At 45.4% G+C, this 16,323-nt stretch overlaps 1 protein-coding gene across 1 annotated transcript; it reads left to right on the plus strand.

Annotated features, from left to right (window-relative positions):
- Positions 1-856: 856 nt before the first annotated feature.
- Positions 857-9,708, plus strand: CFC1 (cryptic, EGF-CFC family member 1; the record flags this gene model as incomplete). Its single annotated transcript, XM_045796717.2, has 5 exons — positions 857-932; positions 1,020-1,190; positions 1,939-2,053; positions 2,347-2,456; positions 9,376-9,708. Coding segments are annotated over 5 exons (594 nt in total), but the record flags the coding sequence as incomplete, so codon positions are not given.
- Positions 9,709-16,323: the final 6,615 nt, after the last annotated feature.

Below are 16,323 nucleotides of genomic sequence, written 5' to 3' on the forward strand. Positions count from 1 at the left end.
AGCTGGGCCCTCACCACCATACAAGGATATGCAATATAAAATTTCCATTTTCCTGTTAAAACTTCATTTCATGGTGAGGTTTTAAATTTTTTTGTTTTTTCTTTTGTTTTTTTTCGGTGAGTAAAAGGCTTGTTGCCTTAGCCACCAATGTTTACATCAGGGGTTGACTATCCTGGGGCTGTCAGCACTGTTAACACTACTGAGAGAATCAGCCCAAGCCTCCAGCCCCCACCCCGCCCCCACCGGGTCTCTTTGAGGGGACAGTCCTGGAGGCTCAGCATGCGCCCTGCCAGTCACAGCAGCTCACTGGCTAATGGGCTTCAATAGCAGAACCCAGAGATCTCATTGCTGTTTCTCACGGCCTAGAGGAGGGTAAGAAACGTCTGTATCTTTTTTCCTTATCCATCTTATGTCCTAATGCAGTTCTTCCAGGACCTGGAGTAAAGATACCTTCAAATACAAAATCCGGTAAGACTCGACTTCCTTGGAAACCGATCCTCAGTGTATTGGTGAGAGAAGGAGACGCTCACACCAGACGCGTGTCGGTGGGAAATGACCCGGAGACACCCCGTTAGGTAAGGATGCACATCATCGAGATCTGAGGGCCAGGAGGGGCATTTAAAAGCCTCCAGAATACGGTGCAGTGCATGCACAGTTGTTCCTTCTCATTAACGGACATGGACGTTTCCGTGGTCTCAAAATTTCTAAGTCATGACAACAGTAAGTGACATCTACAAGTTACAAAATGATGGCATAATATTTATTGTGCATTAAATATTGTATAGACTTCTGTTTATAGATACTGCTTTACATCTTAAGCATGTGTACATTTCTACTTTTCATACTTTAAACTTCAATAGTTTTCTTTAAACTTTCTAGGCTTCTGTTTTTTATCAGTTTGGCATTACACATCATCCACTTGGGAAACAACAGTAAGAAGCATTTTATTTATAGTCTCTTTTTATTGTATATTTATTTCTTAATCATCATTAGTCTCATATTTTCAATGTTTTTAAAAGGTTATCAAAGAGAGAAACATAAAGGTAACAGACAAGAAATCAACAATGCTACAGCCCAGAAGCTCCAGCAGAAAACACTCAGCTGGACCCTGAATAACGTTGCGGAGGGGAATGGAAGCATGGATGCCTGGCGGCCCCAGAATTCAAGTTCCTACTTCAGGGCTTTCCAAGGTCCCAAGGCGCTTTGTCCCCAAATACCTTTGTGGTCATCTCCATCACTGGCCTCCCAGTTTAGGAACTGAGAACAACCTGGAATAAATTAAGGATAAAATGAGAAACCCAAGAGAGCACATTTTATCATCTTCGCATGGTGATAAAGTGAAAAATAGGTCCTAGTTGAGCCGCTCTTTTGCTGTGAAAACAAGTTTTACTCTTTCATTGGTACAATGCAGCTCAGGTCTAGAGGCGTGTGACTTAAATATATTCAAAGCAACTACTCCAACCCAAGTTAAAAGCGGACCCTTGCTTGGTTTATTGCAGACTCTCAGGCTCCAGACCCCGTGTCACTGGCTGAGGGGGGGGGGGTAGCTGTCCCTCTGGCGGCGACAAGGGGTTGAGTGGGTTTTCTGGAGTCATCCTACCTGTGGGTGGTCCCTGCCCTGAGGGCCTGTTTTTAATCACTGTCCCAGGAAGTCACAGTCTGACTTTAACATATGAAAGGAAGGAAGAGAGAAAATCCTACTTGCAGGAGCCAGGGTTTCTCTTTGGGTCCTTGAGCTGCTTGCTGACCTCCCAGTACCCCTGGCAGTTTGTTTTTAATCCTTAAATTAACGAGTAGGGTTTACCTGAGCAAACACACTCGGCAGGGAGTTAAATTTTATGGCCTCTCTGGGCAATCTCATGAAGCCCTGTCCGGGGCAGTCTAACGCTGGGGCCAGGAGGCCGGCATACGCTAACATCCAGGGGTTCCCCCCAACAGGTGCGTCCCCGCGACTGCGCTGCTGCAGGAATGGCGGCACCTGCGTGCTGGGCAGCTTCTGCGTATGCCCCGCCCGCTTCACCGGCCGCTACTGCGAGCATGACCAGAGGCACAGGTGGGCGCGTGCAGAAGCGGGCTGCGAGTTGGGCGGGGGCATGAGAGCCGGCGCGGGGAGAAGCTGGGCTTGACAGTGCAGAGGGGAGCGGGGCCGGACAGGGGGCGCCGGGGAGGGCGTGGGGGAGGGGAGCGGGGAGTGAAGAGAGCGGGGGCGAAGGACGCGCGGGGCGGGGCGTGGAGGGGAGCAGACACGGAGGGCGGGGAGGGCAGGCGGGGCGGGGCATGGGTGGGCGTGGGCGTGGGTAGCGCAGGCGCGCGGGCCCGGCTGACGCTGTCTCTCTGTCCGCTCAGCGAATGCGGCGCACTAATGCATGGAGCTTGGACTTTCCACCGCTGCCGTCTTTGCAGGTGTGTCTTCGCAGCCCTGCACTGTCTCCCCCAGCAGACACCGGGCCGCTGCGGTAAGAGGATCCGCGTCCTGCGCACACAGTCCACGCTCGCAGGACATTGCTCCTTTGTACCTAGGAATCCATAGAGATGTAGCTGTGCCAGGCGAGACAGAAATGAGAAGCTGGGTTGATTCATCACTTAGGAAAGTCACATTCGTTGTGAATCACATAGCATATTATCATTATTATTTAAAATGATTCCTAAGTTTCCTGTGCCCCCATTGCTGGGTTTAAATGTGATTTCCAAACAGTGTCCTTAAGTGTTCTTTCGGTGAGCCGACTTTGGGGAGCACACAAGCTGGTAAGCAGAGCCAAGCCTGGCAGAGAGGTTACCGACTAAATCTCCAGTGATTTCCCTCCACCACGGCAATCCCATCTCTTCAGGTGCGAAATGAGGAGGGCACTGGAGCAGGACAGGAACAGTCAGGGATGGCCAGGGGCCGCCCTTCAGAGCCAGCCAGGGAGGGCTCCCAGAGAAGGAAGGTACATTGTAACGTCAACTCAGGCCTGCCACGCATATTAAAAGCCAGGAGGGTGTGGAGAACACAGCGGGTGAACATCATTTGTGAGAATTGTGAGCAGTGAGCAAACTCAACGCAAATGTTTCGCTTGTAAAACTCAGTAAGGAACATGAATTTCCTTACTGAGTCAGAAAACAGATGTAACACTCTGCTGTTGACCTTGGGCAGGGCCCAAGGGGCACAGGTAAAGAAGGCACAGCATTTCAGTCCCACATCCTGCATCCTCTCCCCTCTTGAGTGTGCTCTGCGTGGACTCCAGTGAGAAGCACAGTGAATGAAGGCACACCCCTTCAGCCTCGTCATTAGCCCTGGGGGCCTTGGCTGTGCAGTGAGCACAGCTCCTAAACCCCCTTTTCTGTTCCTCCGTGCACCTTCTTCATCTCTGGCCAAATCCCACAGTTGAAGGGTACACTCACTGATATCACAGCCCTTCAAGGCCACTTCCCACCCCTTTGCCCACTGTCAGGGCTGCAGTGGGGGGGCAGCACCACTGGTGGGGCCACCAGTGGAGGAGCACACTTAATGAATGCTCAGCTTCCGGTCCACCTTCCCGCTCCTCCCCCCCTCTTGTGCAACCTTGGGTAGGCTGAGCTGTCAAGAGATGCTTAATGAGGGTACAGCCCATCAACCCCACCTTCTGCCCCTCCCTTCTCATCCTGCTGTGGATGGTGTGGGCAGTGCCGGTAGGGAGAGAGTGATTAGAGTACAGTATTGCAAAATGTTGCAGGTTGTCCTCTTTCTCTCATGCCCCCCAGGTTTCCCAAAGCCCTCCCTCTCCTTCCATTTGCTGGGCTTATGCCGCTGATTCACTGGCTGTCCCGTTTGTGCCCCAGAGAAAGAGGGACACAAATTAGGGAGCAGGTATTAGAATTGCAAGTGGGACCTGTGTAGTCCCACAGGTGAAGTCATTTCCTACATGCCATTGGTGCTCCCAGCAGTAAGGTGGGGAAGGGGCTAGCTGTGGTCATTTCCAGTCTCCTGTGCAAGGCCAGCTTGGGTTCAGAAGCAACAGGGCAGGGACTAGATTCCAGACTATCTGCTTACTGTTTTCTATCCTTGGAAACATCCAAGGCTGGGAATGCTGTCTGCCAAGGACAGCGACCATGGCTCCTACACGTGACTTCTGCTCATTTAACAAAACAGTAATTTGTCAGGTGCCAAAAGGACAGGAACACTCTTGTCCTGTTTGACCCATTGATCCTTCCTCAGGGCAGATGACTGTGGCAGCTTTCTGACAGAGGTTATGATGACATGAGGGATGATGATGAGAATGATGATGGCTCTCAGTATATTTCAGGCACTTTATGCACTTTATCCCATTTGATTCTGTTAAGCCCATGAAATAGGTATTATTATACGTTTTATATTTGAGGAAACCGAGGCTTAGAGGAGTTAACTCCTACAGCTAATAAACAGGTCTGATATGTTTTTCTTAAGAGATTATCACAAAAGGCTAATTGTCAATTTAGAAATAATATATTTTATAGCATTTAATTATTTAAAAATACTGCAAATAAACGTACCATAGCATATGATATAATTACTATTAGTCTGTGAATAGTAACAATATTAATCTATGAATAAAATTGCTACCATTTATGTCCATGAGGACATCCCAGAACTTTGTCAAGAACTTTTTTTTAATTGCGATACAATTTGCATATAACATTATATTAGTTTCAGGTGTCCAACGTAAGATTCGATATTTCTGTACATTGTGAAATGATCACCACACTAAGTGTAGTTAACACCCATCCCCTCACATAGTTACAGTTTTCTTTCTTGTGATGAGAATGTTTAAGATCTACCCTCTTAACAACTTTCAAATATAGATTTATTAACTATAGCCACCATGCTATACATTGCATCCCCATGAGTTATTTATTTTACAACTGGAAATTTGTACCTTTTGATCTTTGATCTTCACCCACTTTGCCCACCTACCAACCCCCACCTTTGACAGTCACCAAACTTCTTGTATCTATGAGTTCTGTTTTTTTTATTTAAGATTCCACATATAAATGAGAGCATATGGTATTTGTCTTTCTCTATTTGATTTATCTAATTGAGCATAATGCCCTCAAGGTCCATCCCTGTTGTCACAAATGGCAAGATTTCCTTCTTTTATATGGCTGACAAATATTCCATTGCGTGTGTTTGTGTTATCTATCATATATTTTCTTTCATCCATATTTATATCATCTTCATTTCATTTATATCGTATTTATACATTTTTACATCATATGTGATCTTTGTCCATTCATCCATCAGTGTTCACTTAGGTTGCTTCCATATTTTGGCTATTGTAAATACTATGCAGTGGACACGGAGGTGCATATATATTTTTGAGTTAGTATGTTTGTTTCCTTTGGATAAATGCCCAGAGGTGGAATTGCTGGATCATATGGAGTTCTACGGTTAATTTTTTGAAGAGCCCCCATACCCGTTCCTATAGTGGCTGCACCAGTTTATATTCTCACCAACAGTGCATAAAGGTTCAGGATGTGCGGGGCGCCTGGGTGGCACAGCGGTTAAGCGTCTGCCTTCGGCTCAGGGCGTGATCCCGGCGTTACGGGATCGAGCCCCACATCAGGCTCTTCCGCTATGAGCCTGCTTCTTTCTCTCCCACTCCCCCTGCCTGTGTTCCCTCTCTCGCTGGCTGTCTCTATCTCTGTCAAATAAATAAATAAAAAAAAAAAAAAAAAAAAAGGTTCAGGATGTGAATCTTAACTACTGAGCCTTTTCTGTACTCTTCCTATAAGAATAATTATCAATACAAACTAAATATATTTTTGATAGTGTTATTTAGAATATTGAAAATATTGCCATATTCTAAATCTAAAAGCAGAGTAATAGGTAAGTGAATGTTTTAAATCCTTTAATGGGATGTTATGAGGATTTCGAAAAACATATGGAAGGCGGAACGGTAAATTATGTTTATAATATAATGAAAAAGATGTGAATCAAGGATACATGTGGATGGGTGAGTTGCCAGTAGGTAACAACACACTACAAAATCTTGACCCTCTGGCACCTCCAGGGACCTGAAGGCCGAAGACCTCAAAGGGCCCTTCTTACTCTGATGCTCTGTGGGTTCAAGAATGACAGGCTTTCTTAATGCCAAATGGAATGTCTTTTCAAGGGCATGTTTTTGTATTCTAATTCAGAAGAACATTATTAGTTTCTCAACCTGCCCTCTACCCTCACATAGATGTTGAAGGATAAAATTTATGCCAAATAATCTTGTTTGTTGGTGTGAGGTATTTTGTCATTTTTCTCTTCCATAATCTAAAAAGTATTTTGTGAATAATATTCTAAATAAATATTGAATAGATGGTCTTTGACTAGTTAGTTCCAAATACAGCTCCATAGAAGAAACACCATATAAGCTGTTATCTATTATTATGTTGCAATCAAAAGAAACAATTTTTAGTATTCTAAAAACAATATGCTTGAGGCGGATTTTCCCAAAGCATGGGAAAATCCCTCCAAAATACTTGTCGAAATCCCCAGAAATACCTGTATAATGTTTATGATCTTTATGTAAGGCTGAATGTCTTGTTTGTGTTTCAGTCTCTGCAACTGCAGAATTAGGGCTGAATATTTGCCCCATTGATTTGTTAAGATGAAAAGGATTTCATCTGTTATGTATGATGCACAAGATAAATTATTATTTTATTATCATCCCCATCAACAGTGTTCAAGTCAATATAATGAGGTTTAAAAAATTATTTCATAATCTGAAATTTAAATGCAAGTTTACCGAAATGTGTTTTTTAGTTTGTGAACAATATCCACTAATTGAGGCGCATTGAGTTAATTATGGTTAAAAAAAAGAGAGAGAGAGAGAGAAAGAGAGAAGCTTCCAGCTAGCAGGAAGCTTAGTGTTGAGCCAGGCCAAAAGCTCATTATACAAAGGTGGTGGTTCTTCCCACACGTAGCCTCAAAGAACTGGTATTTCATTAGCCTCAAGAACCAGTTTACTGTTCTAAAATTTAGAGTCTAAGTACTGACACAGTGAAGTAGCAAACTCAGGTACCTCAGGGGTAAACAGGGAATGTGGATGTCAGATTGAGGTCAGGTGAGGCTTCACCTCATGCTTCCAACTGAGTTTTAAAGGATGTATTTCTGGCACCAACCAACCCAAACAAGCAAACAAACTTCACAGGGCCAGAACCAGCCTGTAGGCCTGTGGGAGAGATGGCCTTCCAGCTGCAACATGCTGTGTGGGAGAGAGAGAGACCCTTTGCCCTGCCCCCTGGGGACATTCTCCCATGATAGGTGCCATTCCAATGGGTAAGATTCTCTGGGTGTCATGGAGGAGAGGAGCCATGTGGCTCCCAGAGGTATTTGCAAATTGGAGAGTTTTAGGAATGCTAAATTCTGGACCTCACATTGAAATATGACGTTATCCTCATCCAGGGTGGTCTTCAAACATTTTTCTGTTTTAATTTCCCACTGCACTCCAGTAAAAATACTTGAGTATGTCCCCCATTCAGTGGTGGTGAGACAGTTGCCATGCAGAGCATGTGCAAACTTGATTTTACTTATATCTTCTTTTTCACATATGCACAGGACTAATCCACGTGATAAAAATTTCTGCTATGTCCGACCAAGTCTAAAAAAGGCCTTTTGATAAGGATATAATAAAAATCCTAGGTTATAATAAGTCATCCACTGACAGCAGAGTTTCCTTTTTGGTATGAGGTGAGTTAATGGCAGTAGAACAATTGATTCAGTAGTTTCTAATAAGTACAGTAAATATTGTAAGGCTTAGTTGTAAATTTTCCTAAGTTCTAATATTTTCTCCCTAAGCACAGCGGGTGACGTTGGTCCTCCTGAGAGGGACACCATATGGTACTCACAGCCCCAGTTTGCGGACCCCTGCTGGCAGGGCTGACTTGGTCTAACCAAATTCCCGAAGCTGACTAAAACAACTGCCTTTGAGTTTATATACAAGAAATGACTGCCAACAGGGCCTTAATCCTTCCCTGCGGGCAGCCTGTTCGTTCCACCAGGCCAACACTGAAGCTCAGTGTGGGCCAACCCCTTTCTCACCTGAATAGCTGAGCACCTGTCTTAGCGTCAGCTTTTCTGGAGCCTTCTCTGGGCCCAGATGGTAGGTTTCCTGCTTTGTGAGATTTTGGTACAGTGGACAACCCTCTCCCAGCGTGGAGTGATATGGGGAAGTGGTACCCAGGTCTAGAGTGGGCCAGCCCTCAGTGCTATCCTGAATCTAGCCTCCTGGATGGTCCCACCACAGCCCACCTGTGAACAGGTGCCGAGTGCGTACCTGTCGCAGTTGATTGTCATCATTATTTGTTAACTTCCACTGTGGCATGCTCACCATGGGCTCTCACACTCAGAGGGCATCTCCTGGAGGGATTGTAGAGGGCAGGACCAGGCAGGCCTGTGGGGGTGGGTGGCAGGGGAGAACACCAGGTGGGCCTCTGCCAAGCAGTCCCGGGGAGAAGTTCCCTGTAGTTAGGCCCTTCCTCATCTGCATGCTTACCTGCCCAGCCCACCCCACATGTAGCTCCAGATTTACTTGTGAGCGTGCTTTAGTGCCATTGGCACCCCTGCCCGTGGGGCTGGTCAGCGTCCCGTAGTAATCACTCAGCAGGGACTTTAGCTAAGACCCCTGCTGGGCCCCACTACCCCAGGGACTCCCACCCAACACCTTTGGGGTGGGTCCCAACCATACAGAAAGCCAGACTCACAGTCCCTTCGGGCTAAGAGGAACCACATTGTGGCAGCAGGGTAGGTGAGCACCTTGGGGTGTGGCCCAGCCCCCAGAATGCTGGGAAGCTGTTCATTTTTGTAACTTCCTCTGTGGGAAGAGCAGCCATTGCTTTAGGAATGGGTGCTTTCTCCTGTTTAATAAGCAGTCCCTAGTCAGGGAGATGGTATTAGGACTCATTTGGGGAAGAGATGGACCTTCTTTGCAACACAGGGATGCAAGTTGTTTTATTGTATTTCATATCAGATCTGTTTGTCCCCGATTGCTAAATGAGCTGGTGTGGAATTCTCTGAAAGATCACCTTTGGTCAGCTCACATGCTAAATGAGGGGCTGAAGGGTTGCTTGTTAAGCCCTAAAAACATAAATTCTCTTTCAGCTCTCTAAGTTCTACAGAAATCACGTTGTTTCTGGTTGCAAGGAAAGGAATAGAAAAGCTCCAGGAAGGCACATCTTCCTTGAACTGGGGCTCCCCCAGCAGGACTTCCTTCCTCTGCCAGATGAGCCCGCTGTTGCCTGGGGTCTGGCTTCTAACCATCCAGCCCTGCACCAGCCCCAGCAGCAAAGGCTAGTGAGGAGGCTCGGGCAGAATAAGGTGCAGACATTTCTGTTTCAGTTTCTTAAAGCCGGCCTGGGGCAGTGTGTCTCACACCCTCTGGATTTGTTTTTCAGACCTGGAAGATTTTCTTGCCGCCCGCTCTGGTGGACTGAGTGCACAACGCGTGCTGAGGGTTCTCGTCCTCCTTCCGTGCTTGCTCTTACAAAGCCTCCTCAGGGAAGGCGGAGACTGCTGACTAGGTGCTAGAGGACCGAATCCACAGTTCCATATTGGCAGCACCTTGGCCTCCCCAGCGCGGCTTGAGCCAACATGGTCCTCTGTGGGAAAGCCGGGACTGTGCAGCCTCTCATTTTCTACATTGTACGTAATAGATTGGTTTCATCTCCTATCAACTGAAGCATTAGATGAATATTTTCATTGCTTAATAAATGTTTTCATGAAAGAGACTATCTCGCTTCCCTAAGCCTTATTCAAGGTCTGTGACTTAGACACCATGAGTAAACACTTGTGCTGGGGCCTATTCAAGCCTAAATTCTCTCTGATGATTTCAGTGTAAACTAAGCACCTGGCCCCTCCCAGGTGACAACTCTTCCTTGAGCACCTCTTCATCCCCCACACACCTAAGTGCACCATGGATGTGGCAACACTTGATGTCATGCATTTGTTCACTGTTCATCTCCCCCACTACTCTCTCAGTCCTTGGGAGGTAGACATAGCACCACATGGGCTGTGCTCTGGGTCTAGCAAAGAGCTGCAGCCTAAAACATGCTTCATTGCTGAGGAAAGCAAGAAAGGGGAGGGAGGGTAGGAAGGAGGGAGCCAAGACTTGAGCGTGACAGCCAGTCAACCCACCTTCTCTGAAGCTTCCTCTCCTAACCAGGGCCCTTGTGACACACTTTTCAGGGCAATTAGCACTTCCTGGGATTATCACCATCTCCTTAAAAGGGGAAGATTCTACACAGCAGAACCCATTCTAAAGGCAAGGCAGAGGGAGAATTCAGCAAAAAGAGGTTACAGCCTCAGGCTGTAGGCTAGCCCCCCTCTTTTGGAGTCCAGTCATCTCATAGTCAGCCACACAAGCACAGCTTACTTGCAGTAGGCCAGCCATCAAATCTTGTTACAGACTCAAACTTGCCCATGCACGTGATGCACCTTGCTCTTTGTTCCCAAAGCTACCTTGCTCTGTTGAACCTAGGAATATATATATATATATATATATATATATATATATATATATATATATATATATATATATATATATATATATATATATATATAGTGACTGGGGAAGGAGGTGAATACATGAGAGGAGGCTAATAGGTTTCTTGAAGCCTTGGGTGGGGAGGAGCCTTGAAACAACCCAAAGGTCTGTATTCTTCCAAACAACGAGGTGCCGTCCAGGATCTGGTATGATCTGGTGCATCAGATAATTTCAAGACGGATGGTATCATCTGGTCTCCATCAGGTTTCCATAATCAGGGTGCAAACAAGGGCTATAGAGTGGAAAAAGCAGGGTTAATGATTAATCATACTATGGGGCTGAGAGGAGCATAAACCATAAGTAAGGAACAGAACAACACGAAGCTAGGTTAACAATGTAACTCAATCAACTATAGTACTGCATATGCTTTCAAGACAGGTCCAGGAAGCAAGCATCCAGCCTCAATCTGAACCCCAATCTGAACTCAATCTGAATTTGCAAAAAATAAAAGGACCGAAGGGCCCATCTTTCTATCAATTGCACAGTATGTTGGAGTCCGGCATTTCCAAGGTGGCTCTGCCAACTGTATTAGCTCTCTGATAATTAATCACAGCCCTGTTTGGACAGTTACCACAACTAGAAATCGGAGGAGTGAAAACAAGAAGAAGATTACAAATTATTCAGGTAAACGAATAAGAATAAAATGGGAGCCAGAAAAGGACTCTGGAATACATAATACAGCCTGAGTTACTGTATTAATTGACCAAGATATTGATATTTTATAAGGCTTATGGAATTTCATTTAAAATGTGCACAGCGGGGGCCCCTGGGTGGCACAGCGGTTAAGCGTCTGCCTTTGGCTCAGGGCGTGATCCCGGCGTTATGGGATCGAGCCCCACATCAGGCTCCTCCGCTATGAGCCTGCTTCTCCCTCTCCCACTCCCCCTGCTTGTGTTCCCTCTCTCGCTGGCTGTCTCTATCCTGTCGAATAAATAAATAAAATCTTTAAAAAAAAATAAAATAAAATGTGCACAGTGGAACTCAATGGAAAGGCCATCCCATGACCTCATACTGCCCTTGCAATGACGTAACACCACATTGCATGTACTGGAGTACTTTTGGGGACAGAAAAGCGCCTTCCCCCCAGACAGTTGCCACAGGGCCCAACTGTCAAATGCTGTACTGGAGGGTGGTTTTAAGTCCACCTGGATGATAGAACACTACCCTTCCATGTGTATAGAGAGTTCTTGCTGTGAACACTGAAATGGGAAGTCATGCTGAATTAACCAGGCTGCTGCTTTAGTGCTATCCATAGCATACACACATATGGAAGGATATATACGCATTCATCCATTGACAGATACTTAGGTTGCTTCCATTCTTGAGTATTGTGAATAATGCTATGATGATCGAGGGATTGCAGGTATCTCTTCAAGATACTGTTTTTATTTCCTTCACATATATACCCAGAAGTGGAATTGCTAGATCATACGGTAGTTTTGTTTTTAATTTTTTGAGGAACTTCATCCCGTTTTCCATGATGGTTGTACCAACAGTGTATAAGATTTCCCCTTTTTTCACATCCTCGTGAATACTTATTATCTCTTGTCTTTGGCATAATAGCTATCCTAACAGGTTGGATATGTCATTGTGGTTCTGATTTACATTTCACTGATGATAAGTGACATTGAGTCCCCCTATTCATATACCTGTGGACCATTTGTATGTCTTCTTGGGGAAAAAGGTCAGGTCAGTAAAGGGTTGATTTGGACTATGGTTCCTGAAAAAGTAATTACTAACGTTTTCAGACATAAATATTTTTAGGCAATTGTGATTTTTGATAGTAAAGATGTCTATTTAAATGGTTTCCAGTGCATTCTGAGCAGTACCTTCTATAGCAGCTCAATTATTCTAGAAACAAACAAATGACTACCTTTGAAAACTAATCTTCAGAACTTGATAAATACGTTTATACTATGTGTAGAATATTAACAAAATGCTTTTTACACGTTTTACACTTTTATACCAATAGGAAATATGCTGAAAAACATAGGCAGATAAAAAGACACATCGTCTTACTGTCGATGACTGCACTTAGGAAATTGAACTGAGAGGACTGTCCCCCGTTTGAGAGGCTATAAATGTGGCCAAAAGGAAAAGAAAAATGTGTTCATTATGTAAGATATAAACACTCATTTACCTTTTAAGTAGAAAATTGGATCCTTCTATAGAATAATTCCTGACTATAAATAAGAAAACCAAATTAACCATTTTTTTAAAGATTTTATTTATTTATTTGACAGAGATAGAGACAGCCAGCGAGAGAGGGAACACAAGCAGGGGGAGTGGGAGAGGAAGAAGCAGGCTCATAGCAGAGAAGCCTGATGCGGGGCTTGATCCCAGAACGCTGGGATCACGCCCTGAGCCAAAGGCAGACGCTTAACCGCTGTGCCACCCAGGTGCCCCCAAATTAACCATTTTTATCTATCATCTATCTATCTATCTATCTATCTATCTATCTATCTATCTATCTCCCTCCCTTCCTCTCTCCCTAAGAAACCTTTACCTACCTAACTCAGTAAAGAACATAAATTATCATCCAGTAATTGTGAAAAGTAAGCCACTATCTTCTTCTGTGGTGCATGGAGAATTTGAAGATAAAAGGTATTTTCCCTGTAAATAGCTCCCCAGGTGTCCAGAGAGATCATTAAAAAGCAGACACTTCCCAGGACACAAAAGAGGATCCTGGGCTCATGGTTAGAAACTACACATAAATGTGTCACATGTCTTCTGTCCATCCTGCCATTGGAGAGAGCACAGAGAGACAGTCTTCCTAGGCCAGGATCTCAGAGCTGCCCCATCCCAGGGGTGAGCCTTTTCACACCTCTGGTTTTGCTCACCCTGACGGCTGGTGAGGGGACCTCCTCTGGAGACAGCGATTACAAGCTCTCTCCACTGTGGATTGTTTATAGAAGCTACTCTTTCCTTGCCAGCTTTCCTTCTCACTCAGTCTAGCCTGGCATAGCTTAGGAAAGTAGGATCTGTTACCACAAGGCCATGTGGGCTCTTGCTAAGGGAGTCACTTGCGGACACTGAGAAAAGGAGCAGGGAAAGCCACAGGGATTGATGCCAGTCACGGGGTTTTAATTTCCTGACCTTTCAGAGCTTTTAACCACTTCTGAATTAGAGTTTACCTCAAACCCAAAGTGAACGCCTGCCAGGCCAGGAGCACCCTTGTACCTTTCGGCCACATCACAATCCCTCCACCCCAGCCTGGAAGCAATTGATTTCTTGGCTGGGAGCATGAAAAGGAGCTCTGAATGTGTTTCCAGTGTTTGAGGTCTGCAAAAGCCCCTCTGGCACGAGTAGCTTTATATCTCACAGGCAATAAATATGTCCTGTGAGTGACCTTTCTATTGAATTTATCTTTGAATCTTTAAAATTAAGTTCTGTAAGCTTTATATACACAGGCTTTTTTCATTTCACCTGGACTGTCTGCTACTGGGAAGGAAAACAAGCAGTGGTGTCTCCTCCAGTTACAACTGCTGGGCCCTCCACTGATCTCCTGACCAGCAACTGGATCCCAACTAGACATTACGGAAGTTTGTGGTCAACAGAGATGGCTAAGTCCCCAGCAGTTGCATCCTGGCAAGCGGAATGGGAGATGCTTGGAAATGTCTGCAGTGCTTCCACTGGGGTTTCTACACTGGCATGCAAGTAAATGTTCTATAACCAGCTCTCCAGAAAGAACTCCATCTATAAAAAATACATGTTGTGACTTAGAACATTACTTTCTACATTTACAGATATGTTGTATATTATAAATGGTCATATCTATCAGTTTATTATAAGTAAGGTAGAATAGTTTGTCATATATAAGGTATAGAGAGCTCAGAATTTATACGTAATAATAACATATATAATATTATGTTGTAAATTCCACGTAGCCAATAAGCTGTTGTTGAGTTTTTACCAAATTTCGCATCTGAATGCAACCTATGGTTGTGATTCAACCATAATTTGACAAATGGTGCTGCGCATCCTAACTCACTCTTTCTCCAATGAATGTATTGTCATTACGTCTGATATGTGATCTACTGCGAAACTGTTTCTAATGCTCATACAGATGATGTTAATGAACTGAAACCTCTTTGAACTTTGGTACGACCTGTGTGAGGACGTCACTGCTTGTTGACATGAGTGACATCTTTGCCGTTTCAAAACGTAGCCGGGACTTGTTTTACTCAAGTATGGTAAGACATACAGGCACAGAAAAGACTGTCATGAAGGAGGAAGTTAATTCTTACAGATCCCTAGAAATAGGAGGCCTGGAACACCACACAGAGCCACGTGGGGACGCACCAGGCTCATTCAGGAGGCAGGTGGATAAGGGAAAGTGTAGGCAAAAGCCTTAAATGTGGTTTCCACAAGAAGAAATGGGCGAGGCAAGGTAAGAAGGCTTAGGATTGGCTAGTTTGAAGAATTTCAGTGACTCTGGGGTGTAGAGGCTGTCCTGGAACAGTTTCCTAATACATTCCCTCTGCCTCCTAACTGACCCTGTGCTTCCCCACGTGGCGTGGCGTGCCCTGTCCTCTTGAGATCCATGAGTATAACAAACTATCTTTGCAATGGCCTTGTCATACCTATAGAAAAATAGAGGCTACGTTTGAAGACACTGGGGGAGAGCTGTGCCTACATTAGAACTGTAGTGGACTAGGGGCGCCTGGGTGGCACAGCGGTTAAGCGCCTGCCTTCGGCTCAGGGCGTGATCCCAGTGTTCTGGGATCGAGCCCCACATCAGGCTCCTCCGCTATGAGCCTGCTTCTTCCTCTCCCACTCCCCCTGCTTGTGTTCCCTCTCTCACTGGCTGTCTCTATCTCTGTCAAATAAATAAATAAAATCTTTAAAAAAAAAAAAAAAGAACTGTAGTGGACTAAAGAACCGCTTAAGCATTGGCACTGGGTCATCACTGTGAAAGCTCCTGCAAATGCTGGTATGGTCAATCTATAACTTATGTTGACTGAACTCCCCCAGAGGCCCGTCCTACAGGTAAGGCCGAGAGGTCTGTTAGCAATGAGCATCCACTTGGACCCCATGCATTGTCTCAAGGGAAGCCTGGTGCTGCTTGGGCCTCAGGAGTTTATTGTACCCCAAGGGAGACCTCAATAAGCCTGGGCAGAAATGTCATCACCACCAAAGGACATGTTCACAGGGTTGTAAATGAACAGAAACCGTACTTCAGAATCTCTGTTACTGAGTCAATAATAACTTCATCTAAGAATAAACCTCACCTCTGAGCAGGCTTTTAGATTTCCCTCATGGCATTCGCTGAAGCATGAGAAAAGAAAAGGCACCATGACCGTCTTTGTGTGCTATGTGAGGGAACGGAGGCTTGAGGACTAAGTAGGCACACGGCCAGCGTATGAGAAACGGGGCGCTGAAGTTTTGGTGCCTTGATTCCAAAGCCCAGGCACTTTCTTTCACATCTCTACTGCCTGGAAGGGACTGTAAATTTCGACAATGAGTTTGGCATCGACTGTGACTTTAGTCCTTGCTCGAGAGCCTCTGTGGCGGGTGCTTGCCAGGCCCAAGCCTTCAGTAACTCAGTCCTTGCTCAGCACTCGGGTACTTTTAGCTTCCAGTGGGTATTTCCTGTACTGGTGCTCCCCTGCTTCCCCTTCCCTCACTCCCAAACTCTTGATTGCATGCAGTTTCAGAGTTAATCCTCGCACAATCTTCCAAGTGTGGAGTTCTGGAACAGGGCTCCTTCCTGCGGCAGTCAGGCCCTGGGGCAGCCACATCCCACACCCAGCTCTGGTAGGAATCCGAGAAAGGAGGAGCCTTCAGGCAGAGTTGGGGG

Source organism: Ursus americanus, chromosome 10 (genome assembly GCF_024610735.1).
Source record: "Ursus americanus isolate L20-20 chromosome 10, mUrsAme1.1.p, whole genome shotgun sequence".
In the NCBI taxonomy this organism is placed as follows: domain Eukaryota; kingdom Metazoa; phylum Chordata; class Mammalia; order Carnivora; family Ursidae; genus Ursus; species Ursus americanus.